At 39.4% G+C, this 15,456-nt stretch overlaps 1 protein-coding gene across 1 annotated transcript in view; it reads right to left on the bottom strand.

Moving 5' to 3' along the window:
* Window positions 1-4,236: 4,236 nt before the first annotated feature.
* LOC127572605 (FERM and PDZ domain-containing protein 1) overlaps window positions 4,237-15,456 on the bottom strand; it is a 62,728-nt gene continuing 51,508 nt past the window's right edge. Inside the window, exons 14-15 of the mRNA XM_052020044.1 lie at window positions 14,356-15,192; window positions 4,237-6,572 (exon numbers count right to left, since the gene is read on the bottom strand). Coding sequence (XP_051876004.1) covers window positions 4,237-6,572; window positions 14,356-15,192 — 3,173 coding nt within the window. The remainder of the gene's footprint in view (window positions 6,573-14,355; window positions 15,193-15,456) is intronic.

Consider the following 15,456-nt stretch of genomic DNA (forward strand, 5'->3'; position numbering starts at 1 on the left):
TGATTCAGTAGATTCAGGATACTACCAGACAAGATGATAGAAGGCAGCACTTGAAGCAAGTGGAATGAGGCACAGCATGAGGTTTAAGTTGTCCTCAGATCATACATCCACATGAGAAATGAATAGGGTATTCAAAGTAACTTGATGTCCAGAAGGAGAATTGTTGTTTCCAATCAGAATCATTCCTCACATCTAGGATTGAATGACTATCTGGTTGCCTTCATTTAGCAAGAGTAAGTGTCTAATGGTCAGGAATACATGGGAAGATCACGTGCAGAGAGGGGAGACCTGCAACACTCTAGAAAGGAACCAATCCCAGAGAGAACTGAGATTAACATTGAGTCAAATATGTTTTTGCTAGATGGGAGAGTGTATCTGGTGAAAGTAAACTATTTTTCACATTTTTGGAGGTTGGACTCTCAGAGGAGATATCCATTCACAAGTTCAAAGAACAGTTTGTCACAGATGGCATGCTTAAGGAGTTGATTACAGATAATGGGCCACAGTTTACAGCAGAGAACTTCTGTGGTTGTCATAAGACAACATCATCTCATCTTCCACAAGGTTCTCTCTCCACAGACACTGCCTGACCTGCAGAGTAGTTTTAGCAGTTCCATTTATTTTCATTTGTGCCTTTAGCATAGTAAAATGTCTCAAGACACCTCAAAGGAGCATAAACAGAGTAAAAAATTAAACTGAAACAATGAAGGAAACAACAGGACAGGTGAAGTAAAACTGCAAGAAAGAGATAGGTTCAAGTTTGAGAGATAAAGGGAGGTGGACAGCTGGAGAGATTTGGAAGGAAATTCAAAGCTTAAGACCAAGACAGCTGAAAATATTGCTTCAATGGTGGAACAACAGAAGGGGGAAATACACAAGTAGGCAAAGTGGAGTGTGTGGCTGTGATCATGTAGTGGTTAGTGATCACAGCAACCTTGGTTCAAATCATGTCAGACTTAGGTTTCTAACTAAGGATGTCACAGTGCCACTGCAGGTAGTACAGCTGTCTCACAGCTCTAATGGATTCAATTCTGACCTCCGGTGCTGCCTTTGTAAAATTTACATGTTCTCTCTGTGACCCCTAAGTACTCCAGTTTCTTCCTGCATCCCAAAGAAATGGTGCTTGGTAGATTAATTAGCTGCAGTAGACTCACCATATTTGGCTGTTGACAGGCAAGTGTGAGAGAATAGGTTACAGGGAAATAAGTTGGGCAGTTGGATAAATGAGCTTATCCTGAGAGCAACCGTCAACTCAATAGGTCTCCTTCTAGGTCATAAGGAAAGATAGGTGTAGAGTTCTCAGAATAAAGCTGGAGGAGGTTACCAAGCCAGGGAGGGCTGAGGCAATACAGATGTTTAAATATGGAAATAAGAACTAAAATAATCTTAATAAATAAGATGACATTTTACTTTTAGTGTCACTGTGAGCTGAAACAGTCATGTGCTATACAAAAACAGAAAATACCGCAAGCACCCAGCAGGTTATGCAGTATCGGTGAGGAGAGAAAGAGAATTCATATTTCAATTTGCCCTTTACCTTGTTAATAATGTGCTACAGTGTAAAGGCAGTATGAAAATATAATGGTCATCCATGGCTCAGCATGGGGAGAAACTAGAGATGTGCTCAATATTGACAGCATTTAATTATTTTGCTTCTTCCACAATGTCCACTGTAAAGTACTGAGCAATTTAGGTTAGGATGGTTCATTATATTTATCCCTAAGCCCCTAAGCTTGAGAATGGTTGGGGTTTATAATTTGAATTACTACTCATTGACCTTCCCTTTAACTACTTGGCATGATAGTCTCACAACCGAGTAGCTTCATGATGTTCTTTTCCCATACATACAGAAACCTGTTCCATTGAGATGTGGGAAATCTATACTTGCACAAAATTAAGGAGTTTGTTTTCTTAGAATATTTGTAATTTTTCTTCTTTACATTTTTAATGTATGAAAATGAAAACAAATTTCCAACTTTGACTGATTTAATAATGGCAGCATCAATGTAAATAACAGGTATTGTAAGCTGAATGAACTAATTGAGTGCCTTTTGCCAATGCCCATTTTTATTTCACTAACAAACCTATTTGTCTGGAAATCTGTGACTAAGATGCTTACTTTATTCATGTTCATCAATAATCAGAAGAGGATGATCATTTTATTCCCTTAAATTATTCTCCGAGAAAGGGCAATTGATCTGTTACAGACTCTGATAATCGTATTTCTGCCACTGCAGATACTGTTGTGATTTATGTCTCCATTTAACTATAATAAAATAATTTGTTAAACTGTAAACCCGATTTGTGAAGTTAGTGCTATAACAAGGACTTGAGCCAATGGGGTGACTTTCTGCAGGAGATCAACCCCCTTTGTAGTGAAAGAATAGGAAAGTCCTGGAATAAGCTGTGCAAGCAGTGCTTAAAGTGACTACTGGGGAATACCCTGCAAATTCACTGTCAATGACAATTGAGAAAATAACTGCACAGCAGATCCCTATAAGGAAACAGCTTATAAATAATAGAGGCAGAAGTCCATTTGTTTGAATTAGTGTTGAAAGAGAAAATAATTCTCTATTAATACATATAAAATAATACAAAATTAAGTTCTGAGCAATAGCAACACTTACTGTATACATTGATATGGATTTTACATTACTTTCGTTTAATTTTATAATTTGTTGAGGAGATTGCAGGAATTTTGAGTCAATGCATGAAAAGTAAAGAATATCCTTTATGCTTTTATGCCTTTGGTGCTAATGAACATAATTGCTGGCATTCTTTAGTAGAATATTCCAAGAGCACCACAAAGGAAATTCCTTAATTCACCACTCTCCATCCCATTCAGACACTGGTATTTGAAGCAAAGACAGATTGAGAGTTTGCAGTGGATGTTTGTTGCTACATTAGTGATTAGAAAGTCCCAGCCTTCATATCTCTATTTAACAACTGAAAATAAATTATATGGTTAAATCATTTCCAGACCAGATGCATCACAATGTCACCCTCAGACTCACAAATCTTAAGGGGAACTGCAGAACAATCTAACTTTTTCACAATATGTCTTGACAATTAGCAGCTTCTGCCAAGATCTAAGCATCAGCCTGAGGTCATGCAATGAAGTGCTTTCCAGACCAGATTATTCAAACGATGGCATTTCTCATCATGGAACGGCAATAAGTAGGTTACATTCATAAGGATGAAAATCCACTTCAGTTTTCATATTGATCTATTTAATGAACAAGGCCTTTGCCCCACCTTCATGATGCTGTAAACAAAATCACACAACTATTACGTCAACTGTTTGGAGAAAGTTTTCAGGTCTTACCAAGTGATGGGAAGTGCAGCTTGTTCCATACCTCAGATGGAAATCCATTCTCTACACTCAATGCAGTTAAATGGAAATAGGAGCAGTACTTTTTATTACCATATTTTTCTCCAGCAAAACGAATGATGTTAGCATCAAAAACTGGAACATTCTTTCTCCATCTTATTTCACCTAGTTCTATTACCAAGCACACCAAGAAAGAGAGTGTCTAAGATAGATGCTAACTTATAATCCCATATTCCTTCCATTGTGCCCACTTTAATACTATCTCACTACCCATATTGTCAGACAGCATAACTAACACATTCACTTCTGTACATACATGCACATACTCATAAACACACACACAGTCGCACGCATGTACACACACATATGCATAGACTCATACACACAAGCAGATGCATATGCGGAGACACACACAAGCAGCACACAAGTATGATATTGCTGATTTAGTGCCAATTATTTCAAGTGTTAAGGAATTTTGTGGCATGAGCTATTTTCCTTTAGGAACAAGAACATAATCCCACAAAACACATTAACTCTAAAACCCTTAAAACCAGGAGTGAGAAGAAATTTTCACCCTAATGCAATGAACTGAACTCAAAACTCAATTATATGAACGAAAGTTCAGCATCTTAACGAATTAGCCAATTTGTCCATAAGATGTATATAGAAGTTCTGAGCAAGCAAGCAGCTGCTGGCAAAACAATGTTAATATCAAAATATGACATTGTCTTCCACCTGTAAAATTAAGTTCCTGTTGGCTGGCACAGACCACATGATTTATCGCACCATGTCACATTGTACAACACACATGTTCCCTGCAAAGGATAAATGGTGCACCACTCCAATGTCTTGTAGGAATTCCAATTGTATTTTCTCATACCGACAGACTTTGTAAACAATACTTTCTATTGTGGCAGTGAATTACTTGTGAACAACTGGTTCAGACAGAAAATCCCTGCAGATATAGATGCACATTGCTCAGCCAGAAGCTTCATGCTTAAATCGTCTGACATTTTGCCACATGCATCCTCAGAAGCTTGGACAAAGATCCTGTAAGTCATGACAACCTTTCTCAAGGTACTGGCCACTTCTGCATGGGCCTTTGCACAATGCAGGCAGGTTGTAAGTTGGAAGCATGTCTCGGCTAGCTGTGAGAGGGCCTGGAAACTTTCTGAAACCCCAAGGATCATCTCATCAGGAGTCTGGTTAACTTTCACACCCTTTTGACAAGCAGACATCAACTTTCTGCACTCGCTATAGAGTTTCTGTCTGGTTAATGAGGGAAGTGCTAAACAATCTTCCTCTGCATGACTTTCTCTGGGGCATTCTTTCAAAATATTGAGTAACTCCACAACATCATTTTGCACCAGCCTGAACCCATTTGGCATGTTGTATTTTTTATCCTTGAACTGTGACAGGACCAAACTTTCATGTTTCACAGCAGTGTCACCTTCAGGAACACCAAAGTAGCACTTGGCAGCCATGGTTTCTTCACCTTGTTTATTAAATGTAGTGAGGCCTTGCGGCAAGGGGCTTCCTGAAGCAGGTGGAGTGGTCCTTGGTGAAGGTAGCTGTGTGAGACTTTCTGGTTCTTTGTTTTCATCATTAGCATCAATGCCCAATGCTCGGAAGCAATTCCCATATACCATCTGGCAGCTACAAGCTTCCTTTCCACCTATTGAAAGCTGTTTAGTTGCATCATTTGTAGGAATAACCAATTTTTCAGAGTTGACATTCAGACCCAACTCCTCTTCTGGTTCATTGAGACTGTTGGATTTGGCAGATGGACATAGACTTTGCAGTGTTGAAGATTTCTGAGTAACTGAGATATCTAATTCATCAAGTGACTTTGATTTATTTGTTTCTGAAGATACTTTGTGGGAAGAATCTTTATCTCCTGGACAAGGCAGTGTTGCACTGAAATTATCTACATTTGTTTGCGTGGGGGGCACAATTGACTCAACCTGGTTGGAATTCTGTTCTGCTTTTGACTGGTTGTCTTTCCCATGTTCCCTGTGAAAGTTAGAAATGTTTGGAGACCTCACTGAAAAAATTTCCATCTTTGGTTCTAAGGTTGGTGATGACAAATGTTTAACCATGCCAAATGTTTTAAAGGACATACGGTTTAAATTCAAAACCAATCTGTTCATGTCAAGAGGATAAGCATCTTTGTTTTTGTTGTCTCCCATGGAAGAGTCTCTACTATCAGATATTTCCTCTTCCAATACTGACATATCTGGTAAATCTTCTTGATCCCCATAGGACATCATCAAATGTCTTTGCAAAGCTGCACTACTATTGCTTTCTCGGTAACATGATTGCCCTTTGTCACAATTGTCAAATTCTTCCTTGCAAGTGCATGTATTCCCTTTGAGGTCTGCTTGACATGATGTATATCTAAGTCCAGTTCCATTTTGATCTAAGTCTGCCCATGGACCATACTTATCATTTGCCTTTTCTAGGACTATATTATTTTCAATAATTATATCATTTTGGTCTTTGCCTGTCATGCTAATTGTGTTCAGGGTTTTTTGTTCATCAGTACAGGATGCAGTGGTAACAAACAATGCCTTATCTTCCATTGGGTTCTCTAAGCTTAATTGTCCAAGCTCCAGAATTATTTCTGAAGGACTTGAACACCACTCAGTATTGGAACAAGCTGTTCTGGGTGGCTTCACATCAATGAAAGATTTACTTATGCTTTCAACTTGTTCAGAGCCATCTGTTTTTGGAGCATTGCCCATTTTAGAGTCCGAATCACATGGGTAGCGTGTGGCTGAAACTGGAGTAATGACTGTTATTGCTTCTGTAACTGATTTGATTTCCATTGTATCAGGCTCCATTTCCATTAAATTAGGTGCAGCCTTTTTATTGATGCAGACAGAGATGGACTTTAATGGACTGATTGGCTTAGGTTCCAACAAGGCAGCTTCGGTCTCCAAACTCACCACAGAGGAGAAAGTTGGCGATTGTTGCTTTCCTGATACAAGATTCTCCCTGTCATAACAACACATGTGATCTTTAGCTTTGTTTGAATAACACTGGGATAGAACAGGCTTTACATCATAAATGTCCTTGGGTGTAAAGTGTCCTTTTTTTGTATTCATTGTATGTTTTGCTTCTTCACTTTTATCTTTAATGCTCTCCGTAGACTCAGTGTCCATTGTAGTCCCATAGTGACTTGGGCTTGTCTGCACATTCCATTTCTCTTCAATCTCCTTCATACAGGTGGACTCCAAATCTGCCAAAAAAATGAAAATATTTGAAATTGTTAAAGTATCAAGTCATCCAAATGCTAATAAACATGTTGATTGTGCTGCAGCTAACACTATTTGAGTTTTTACCGGTATTACAATGGAAAAATTAGGTGGCAAGTTGATGATCTTGGACTCCCACCCCACTTAGATCCTTATACAATCTTTGGCTCCACACCACCCAGTTGGATTTTCTTCTGCAACACTTCAACATGCTCTTAGATATTTGCAGTCATTGGCCTCCTTTGCTAGTTGATTTTGTGATATACCTGGAATTCACTTATGAGTGTGGTCAATGAAACTGTGCAAAAGGGAACTATCCTAAATCAAACAAAAAGCTGGAGGAACTTAACGGGCCAGGCAGCATCTGTGGAGGGAAATGGACAGTTGGTATTTCAGGTTGAGACCCCTCATTTCCCTCCTCAGATGCTGCCTGACCCACCGAGTTCCTTCAGCATCTTGTTTGTTGCTCCAGATTGGAGGTTGGGGGTGTTGTGGATAGTTTGGAGGGCTTGCAGAGGTTACAGAGGGACATAGATAGGATGCAGAGTTGGGCTGAGAAGTGGCAGATGCAGTTCAACCCAGATAAGTGTGAAGTGGTTCATTTTGGTAGGTCAAATATGTTGGTGGAATATAGTCTTAATGGTAGGACTCTTGGCAGTGTGGAGGATCAGAGGGATCTTGGGGTCCGAGTCCATAGGATGCTCAAAGTGGCGGTGCAGGTTGACTCTGTGGTTAAGAAGGCATATGGTGTATTGTCCTTCATCAATCGGGGAATTGAATTTAGGAACCGTGAGGTATTGTTGCAGCTATATAGGTCCCTGGTCAGACCCCACTTGGAGTATTGTGCTCAGTTCTGGTCACCTCACTACAGGAAAGCTGTGGAAGCCATAGAGAAGGTGCAGAGGAGATTTACAAGGATGCTGCCTGGATTGCAGGGCATGCCTTATGAAAGCAGGTTGAGGGAGCTCTGCCTTTTCTCCTTGGAGAGATGGAGGATGAGGGGGGACCTGATAGAGGTGTATAAGATGATGAGAGGTATTGTTAGGGTAGATAGTCAGAGGCTTTTCCCCAGGGCTGAATTGATGGCCACAAGAGGACATAGGTTTAAGGTGCTGGGGAGTAGATATAGAGGAGATGTCAGGGGTAAGTTTTTTTCTGAGTGGTAAGTGCATGGAATGGGCTGCTGGAAATTGTGGTGGAGGCTGATACGTTAGGGTCTTTCAAGAGATGGTTAGATCGGTATATGGAGCTGAGTAAGATAGAGGGCCATGGGTAAGCCTAGTAATTTCTAGGGTAGGGACATGTTTGGCACAGCTTTGTGGGCCGAAGGGCCTGAATTGTGCTGTAATTGTTCTATGTTCTATGTTCTATTCCAGCATCTGCAGTCTCTTATGTCTCTATTTTAAGTCAAAGTTTATCAGAGCAATGGATGTGGAACAAGATCTCCTCTTCCTATGTCGCTTATAGTTTAAAGTCATTACAAATATCTTTAATAACCTGATTTACATTGCTACTTGTAATGTGAACCCTATGATTCAGCGACTATATTAAGATGCAATCTATAATAGAATCCTTGTTAGAGATACACAGGTCATGTAAGATAAAATTCATGTTGAATTTCTTGCATACCACAGACACACGTCTTGCATCAAACCCACAGTGTCCCACCCCTCCCATCTTCTTCACACCCCACCCTACTCCACATCACCCAAATTGGGACTTGCACCAGATGAGAGACCAGGAACAATAGAATAAGGGAGCTGGAAATATGCTTCTCTCTACCAGCATTGAAGTCTTCTGGTTTTTCCTAAAAGTCCAGACCACTGCCCTTTCCCCACCACCACCACCACCACCATGTTTATTAAGGCAGCCCAAAGATCATAAAGGAGCTAAGTGAGGTAGAAGCCCAAGAACATCAACTTGTCACCTAACTTCCATTGCAACACTGGGCTTGGCTGCTTCAACCTCAGATCTGAGTTTCATTACACTGGGAAAATGATCATTTCCTAGTGCAATAAAGAAGAATCTTGACTCTTCACCAGTAGGTAGTCTTCCAAACCCCATTGTTTAGTATTTCATTTATTAAACGTGGAAAACCACAGCTTTAATGATGATGGTTTTGATGTCAGCTGTGGGCACCATGGTGTCATTCCCATTCCAGAGACCAGTGCATGAAATGAGACATTAAATCAAGGCCCCTTCTGCCTTTTAGACAGATGTGAAAGATCTGAACGTACAATGTAAAAAAGAGTTTGGGAGATGTCACATTGTCCAGGCCAATACTGATCCCTCATCCAACATCACCAAAACAGTCTGGTCATTTATTTCACTGCTGTTTGTGAGACTTTCTGTTAACAAATCATCTTCCCAATAAAGCTAAGAGTAACCTTCAAAAATACTTATTTGATTGTGAAGTCAAAGAACCATAGAAATTCACAGCAAAGTGGAGCAATTGAACTTTGGAATGTCTCAGATTATGAAAGACATTATGAAATGCATGCCTTTCATTTTTTTTATTTTGTTAAAGCTTTGACAAAAGAGTACACATTTTTATTTATATATTTTGCACTCATTTTGTGTTCATGGGATGTTTGTGTTTGTTAAGTTTATGGATGAGGCTAATTAAACACTCCTACACAACTTACAATATGAGAGAATGAATATTTTCTTCCATACCAACAATATACTTCAATTACAGTCAAAGAAAAACATTAACTACCCCACCGACGTCAATTTTTATGCTTCCCACGACTACCATTTATGCCCTCTTAGTCAGCTGCTGTCTTGGACTCGTTGTTTGCTCTTTCTACTACAATAAGCCCTTTTGTGTAGAAAATAACAAATCAAAATCAAATTGGCTGAAGCTCATAATTTTGCTTTAGAGGATTCCATCCAACTTTGATTATGCTTAGTCAGGTTTAAGAGAATACCAGAAACATGAGACAATGCTGATGTAGATTTTCAAAAAGATTTTGATTAAATACTATGTATGTGGCAAAATGGACATGTAATAGAATGGGTGTCAACCTAGTTTTGAAATGGAAAAGAGAGATTGAGTTAGGGTAAATGTCAGATATTCTGGTGGAATGTGGAAACATTGTCCCATTGGGAGAAGTGCTTTGACTATTGGCATGAACCATTTAGACAAGTAGTTTGTAATCGATTGGAAGAAGACGTCCAAGTTTGCTAATAATGTCAAATTGGAAGATGTAGTAATATTAAATGAAGATTGAGACAGTATAAAAGATACCACTAAAATTGCAGAATAGGTATGTATTGGCAAATGAGTTTCAATAAAGGCAGTGGTGAGGTAGAAAATATTGGTAGGAGGAATGGGGAAGTTGAATATGTAAAAATAGTGCCCCCTGAGGCCCACCCCATTGCAGCAGGTGCACCTCTCCAACACTCACTCTGATCACATCAGAGCACTCACTCAAGCCCATTCTGGCACTTACAGCAGCACCCCTCCCCCCAGTCCCATCACATTTTTCACCTACTTATCTCCATTGTAACACTGTCTTCCCCAGTCCCATCACAACACTTCCCTTCCCACCCCATTGCAGCACTTACCATGCCCTTGCCCCATCCCTGGCCTTATTATATTCACTGCCCCTCCAAGGCCTATTGCACCATTTGTACCACAGCCTCACTGAGTTGCTCTGCAGTTCAAGGAGCAAGATCTCAATTTGTCCCTCTCACTAAAATCAACCCCCCCCATTTCACACCCTTTCACTCTATTTCTTGAATCTTCCACACCTCTTTAACTCTTTCTGCATGTGCAGAGATCTTTATAAGAACACTGACCCATTTCCTATAGGTCAGCATGTAACTGCCATTGCTGCTGTGAGCCAATGGCTGTGAAACCAGCAGGTTGGGTTTTAACATCCCCTAAAGACAGTAAACCATCATAACATTTTCTTAAAGCAAGGATGTCCCGATATTGTGATTTTTTTTTGTGACTTCTGACTTGGACGTTTGCTGTACACAGCTCTAGAGAGTGCACCAAAAGTGACTGACATCCAAGTTCTAGACATAAATGGGTAGAAGAGCAAAATTGTGAAAGGGTACAGGCACAGAATTCTCTAAAAGTAGCAACATCAAAATAAAAATGCAAATATTCCACAGGAATAGAATTAAACAACAGAGACATCACATTAAAATTGTGTAAAGCATCTGTGAATGTTGTACTGGTATTCTTTCTTTGCTAAAAGCTTATGAAGACCTAAAAGATATTAGAGACTTTGAAAATATTCAAAAAGTGTTCACAAGAATTATTCCAAAACTGAATGTGGATAACTAATAGGATAGGCTGAGGATTTCTTTCTGGAAAAGAAAAAGTTCAGGTGTTAACTAAGAGAGATCTTTGAAATTATGAAATTGCTTGATAAGGTAAATGTGGAGAAATATTTGTATTTGAGGATACCCTAAACCAAAGGCTGTAGATGTAAGACAGTTGCTAATAAAGTCACCCTGGTTTTCCTTTTCCTACACCATCTTTAAAATTGTACCTTTAAATTTAGATACCTAACAAACTGAATCACTTAACACTTCTCTCATTAATTTCATCTGCCAAATGTCATCCAGTTCACTAATCTTTATGTTATCCTGAATTCTATTTATTGTTTGCAACATTTCTCAGTTTTCTATTGTCACCGAAATTTGAAATGAGGTCTTGTGTATTCAAGTCCAGGTCAATAACATAAATTGAACATAACAAACCTAGGAGGACAACCGTGCATAATTCTGTCAAGATTGAAAAACAACTGTTCACCTCCACTCTCAGCTACCACTGTCTTGTTGAGCTAATGGAATTCAATTTCATCAACAATTTACAGTAAGGACATAATTTAACAAAAGCCTTGTAGAAGTCCATATACACATCAACCACACTCTCTTCATCAACCCTCTCTTCTTCACCACAACAAGGTTACTCAGACACGTTTTGCTTTTATTTTTCAAAGTGCCTGTTAATTTTTGTGTCATTTACGATCTCTAAACACTCTCTCATTGTTGACATTAAATTGATTAGCCTGTAAATGCTGAGCTTATGCTGAGTTTTTCCTTTTCACCTTTTCTGAAGAAGTGTTCGACAATCATATTTGCCACCACAGCCTATCTGAGAACGATTGAACGATTATGGATAAAGTTTCCTTAATTTTCATCCCTACTTCCCTCAGCAACCTAGAATGTATGCCATCTGAACCTTGATTTTTCTTCTTTTAAGGCTGCCCTTTAAGTGTTATGTCTTCATCTATTTTATCCAATTTTTCACTGACTCCTCTTTTCCTCTAACACTAAAGGCATGTTCTTTAGTGAAAACAGATGCAAAGTACAACAGCCGTAGACCTGCATGGGACCATAGACCTGGGCGCAAAACTGTCACAATATAAAACTGAAGTGCAGTACTGGTGGGGACAGGTCTCTCACCATGTAACACTGATGCTCCAAGTGATCTGTACCGATATCTTGCTAGCTCTAATTACAATTTCAAAGAACTGTTTTAAAGAGCAGATACAGATCCAATGGGCTGTAAGGTTCTTTGAGTTACAATCCCTGCAGACTTTCTCTCTCCCAGATGTTATTCCTGACAGGACAATTCTGAGGTGAAACTGTTAGTGCCCAGTACAGGGCTTTTTGTGGCTGGAGAGGAAGGAAATGTGTCCAGCTAGCTGAATTAGAGGAATGTCAAATGTTTGTCTGCTGAGAGGAAGGTGTGAACAATTAGCTTTTTTTGAACTTCGTTTTAATTATTTTCCACAGTGGCTTGGATTGTTGGCTGTAGAGTTTACCTCCCAATATAATTTACCTCTGCCCCAAGGTCACCCCAGCGCTCGTTCAGCTGTTAGCTTTTGATTAAACCATTCAGATAAAAAGCCCTTCTCCTTCTAAATCAGATGGAGAATCAAATCTGTTTTTTAGGACATGAGACATGTTGAGAAACAAAATACTGCAGAAAATATAAATTAACACTTAAAATTCTGGAAATACTCAGTGGGCCAGGCAGCGTCTTTGGAGACAGAAATAGAGTTAACATCAGAGCCTTTCAGTGTTCTGATGCAAGGCCATTGAACTGGAATGCTGTTTCTTTCTCAACAAATACTATTGGATCTGCTAAGTATTTAAAGGGAGATGCTGAAGTCATTGATGAGGTGGAAAGGAGCACTGGAGAGGCACTGAATGGAGCAGCAAGGGAACAGTGTTTAAAGCTGCAAGCAGATAGAGAGGGGATATGCAGGAGGCAGCAAAGTGGCAATAAAGAGGATTAGCAAGGAGACAAGAAGTATAGCAGTGAGACTAAGGCATTTGTTTCTTTAAACACAACTAAAAATGTCAGTATCTGGTAATCTGTAGCTAAATTAAAATGTATTTCTTGAGACTGGCCCTTGGAGGTGCTTCAGATTATAAAACTGGCCCTCTCTGCAAAATAGCTCTGATTTAGGAATTATTAGTTTTTTATCCTGTTATTATTGAAATGGAGCTACATGCATTGCACCTCTTAAAATATGGCATTTTAAGCATTTTAAACCCATTTTTATTTGGGTTGCAGATCCAGGCCTAATCTTTACTCGATATATTGTCTCATTCTAGGCCTCCCATTACTCGTTTACTGTTTTAGAGTCATAGAATTATAGAGGGATGTAGCACAGAAACAAACCCTTAGGCCCACCGAGTCTGTGCCAACCATTAGGAGCCGATTTTTACACTATTCCTATTGTAAGCTACTTTATTTTCCTTACCAAGCCACATATTTTTGTGGTGTGGGAGGAAATCTGACCACCCAGAGGAGATGCACGTAGTCACAGGGAGAACTTGCAAACTCTACATAGACGGCACCAACGATCAGGATTGAACCTAAATCACCGGAACTATGAGGAAGCATCTCTTCTAGATGTGGCATTATGCCAATTTATCTGAACAAGATCCTTTTTCAATTTACTGAAACTTCCCCTCATCCAATTGAGTTTTTGTATATTAATGAATTTTATCCTTTTCCATTATCAGTCTTAACCTTAGGATATTATGATCATAGTTCCCCAAATGCTCTCCGGCTAAAGTATCCTTCACTTGTCCTGTTTCATTCTGCAGAACAAAATCTGGCAACGCTTTCTTCCACTGGGCTAAAAATACACTGATAAAGAAAGGCTTGTTCACTTCACAGGAATTCCTCTCTCTATTTTGGATTTTTGCTATTGCTACCCCAGATGAGGATAATTGAAATCTCTTGTTATCTAATTCTAGCACCTTTCTGCAAATTGTTTCTATATTTACTATCTATCTCCTTAGAGCAGTTTAATGGCTCACTATTGTTCCTTTAATTCTAACCAAGTTAATTCAACCATTGAAACCCTTTCTAATGATATAACAGTTCCTTTAACCAATTACCTTTTCTATTTCCCTATCTTTCCTGAATATTAAACATCCCTCTTCCACAAGTTCCCAAACAAGTTGATTTCACTTCACTAAAGGTGTTGATTGTAACTGGGATAGTGTTACTAATTCTGCTGTTTAATCAGTGTGACTCAGGTCAGATCCTTCAAATCACCTAAAATCATTTCTTGCCCCTCAATATCACTATCACCAGTCACTAAGAAATTAAACTTGGTAATACTTAAAGTGAAGAATAATAGACATAATAAGTACTAATTAATTTCTCTTACTTCCATATATAAAAGTGTTTCTGCTTCCCGTTCAAAACAATTCTCCCCGAGATGGAAGAGATTTGATGGATAGAACAGATAACCGATTGTCATCATCATTTTGACCCACCTGCTCCAGCTCCAGTGAATTTTGCATCATCTGGGGATTCAATTGTGGTAAATCTTTCAGCTGCATCAAAAAATTCATCCTCAGAACTGCTGTCTCGAAAGCCAGGGGGAGGGTCCAGAATAGGGATGATTAGAAACTCACCAGATGCATCCCCATCATCAGTTGACTCCACTGGGGAAGGAATGGGTGGTAACTCGGTCACCATATTGTGGTGTGTCAAATCCCAAAATATGTTCCCTTGTGTGTCGCTCCCATCCACAACTTCGGCATACGGGTCCCAGCTTTCTGCAGTAGAATGCTCCCTACTTGGACTGAGGTCAGATGAGTAGGAAGTCACCATATCACTGTTGTTGTACTCAGAGAAGGACTGATTGGAGATCAGAGATTCCACCGAAAGCTGAGGAAGGCTAATTTCAGATTCCATTGCACAATGCTTCTTTGTAACTGGCTCGCTTTCCCTTCCCCGAGTGGCAGAATCTTTGTCATCCTCTTCAGAAGTGTTATCATATGACTGCAGACATGATATGCTGCCCGTTGAAGTCTCCATCTGCAGTTCTTCCAGTGAGTCAGCAGAATAGCTTGTTTCACAAGTGTCACCTCCCTGACTTGTTTCATCATTAAGGTCTGATACATCCCCTGTACTGCAACTGGTCTCTTCCAGGATATCCTCCCGCATATAGTCACTATCTGTAGCCTCACTTTCAGAGTTCTTGGCGTCTTCATCTTCTTCAGTCAGTGGCTGTATGAACCCATTTCTCAGTTTGTGTATAGACATGTCCACCAACGAGTCAATGTCTGATGATGATTCTGAGTCACTTAATCCTCGTGTCTCATCACCTGCACAGTGAGAAAGTTACATCTAATGTCAAATAGGGAATCCACCAACAAATACTTTTGATAATAAAAATCCAATCATTATAATTCATGTTTGCACAGTTTCAGTTTGCTTTATATAGTTGAAAATGAATGCTGATTATTTCAGGAAGAGAAATAGTGTTGTCTTGGTGGATTTAGTCTGAGGAATCACTCAAGGTGAGCCTTAAACTGAGAGAGCTTCAGTGATTTTTGTCAGGTCACCCTGTGTGTTACTTCGGCTCCTCA

Source organism: Pristis pectinata, chromosome 7 (assembly GCF_009764475.1).
Source record: "Pristis pectinata isolate sPriPec2 chromosome 7, sPriPec2.1.pri, whole genome shotgun sequence".
Taxonomy (NCBI): domain Eukaryota; kingdom Metazoa; phylum Chordata; class Chondrichthyes; order Rhinopristiformes; family Pristidae; genus Pristis; species Pristis pectinata.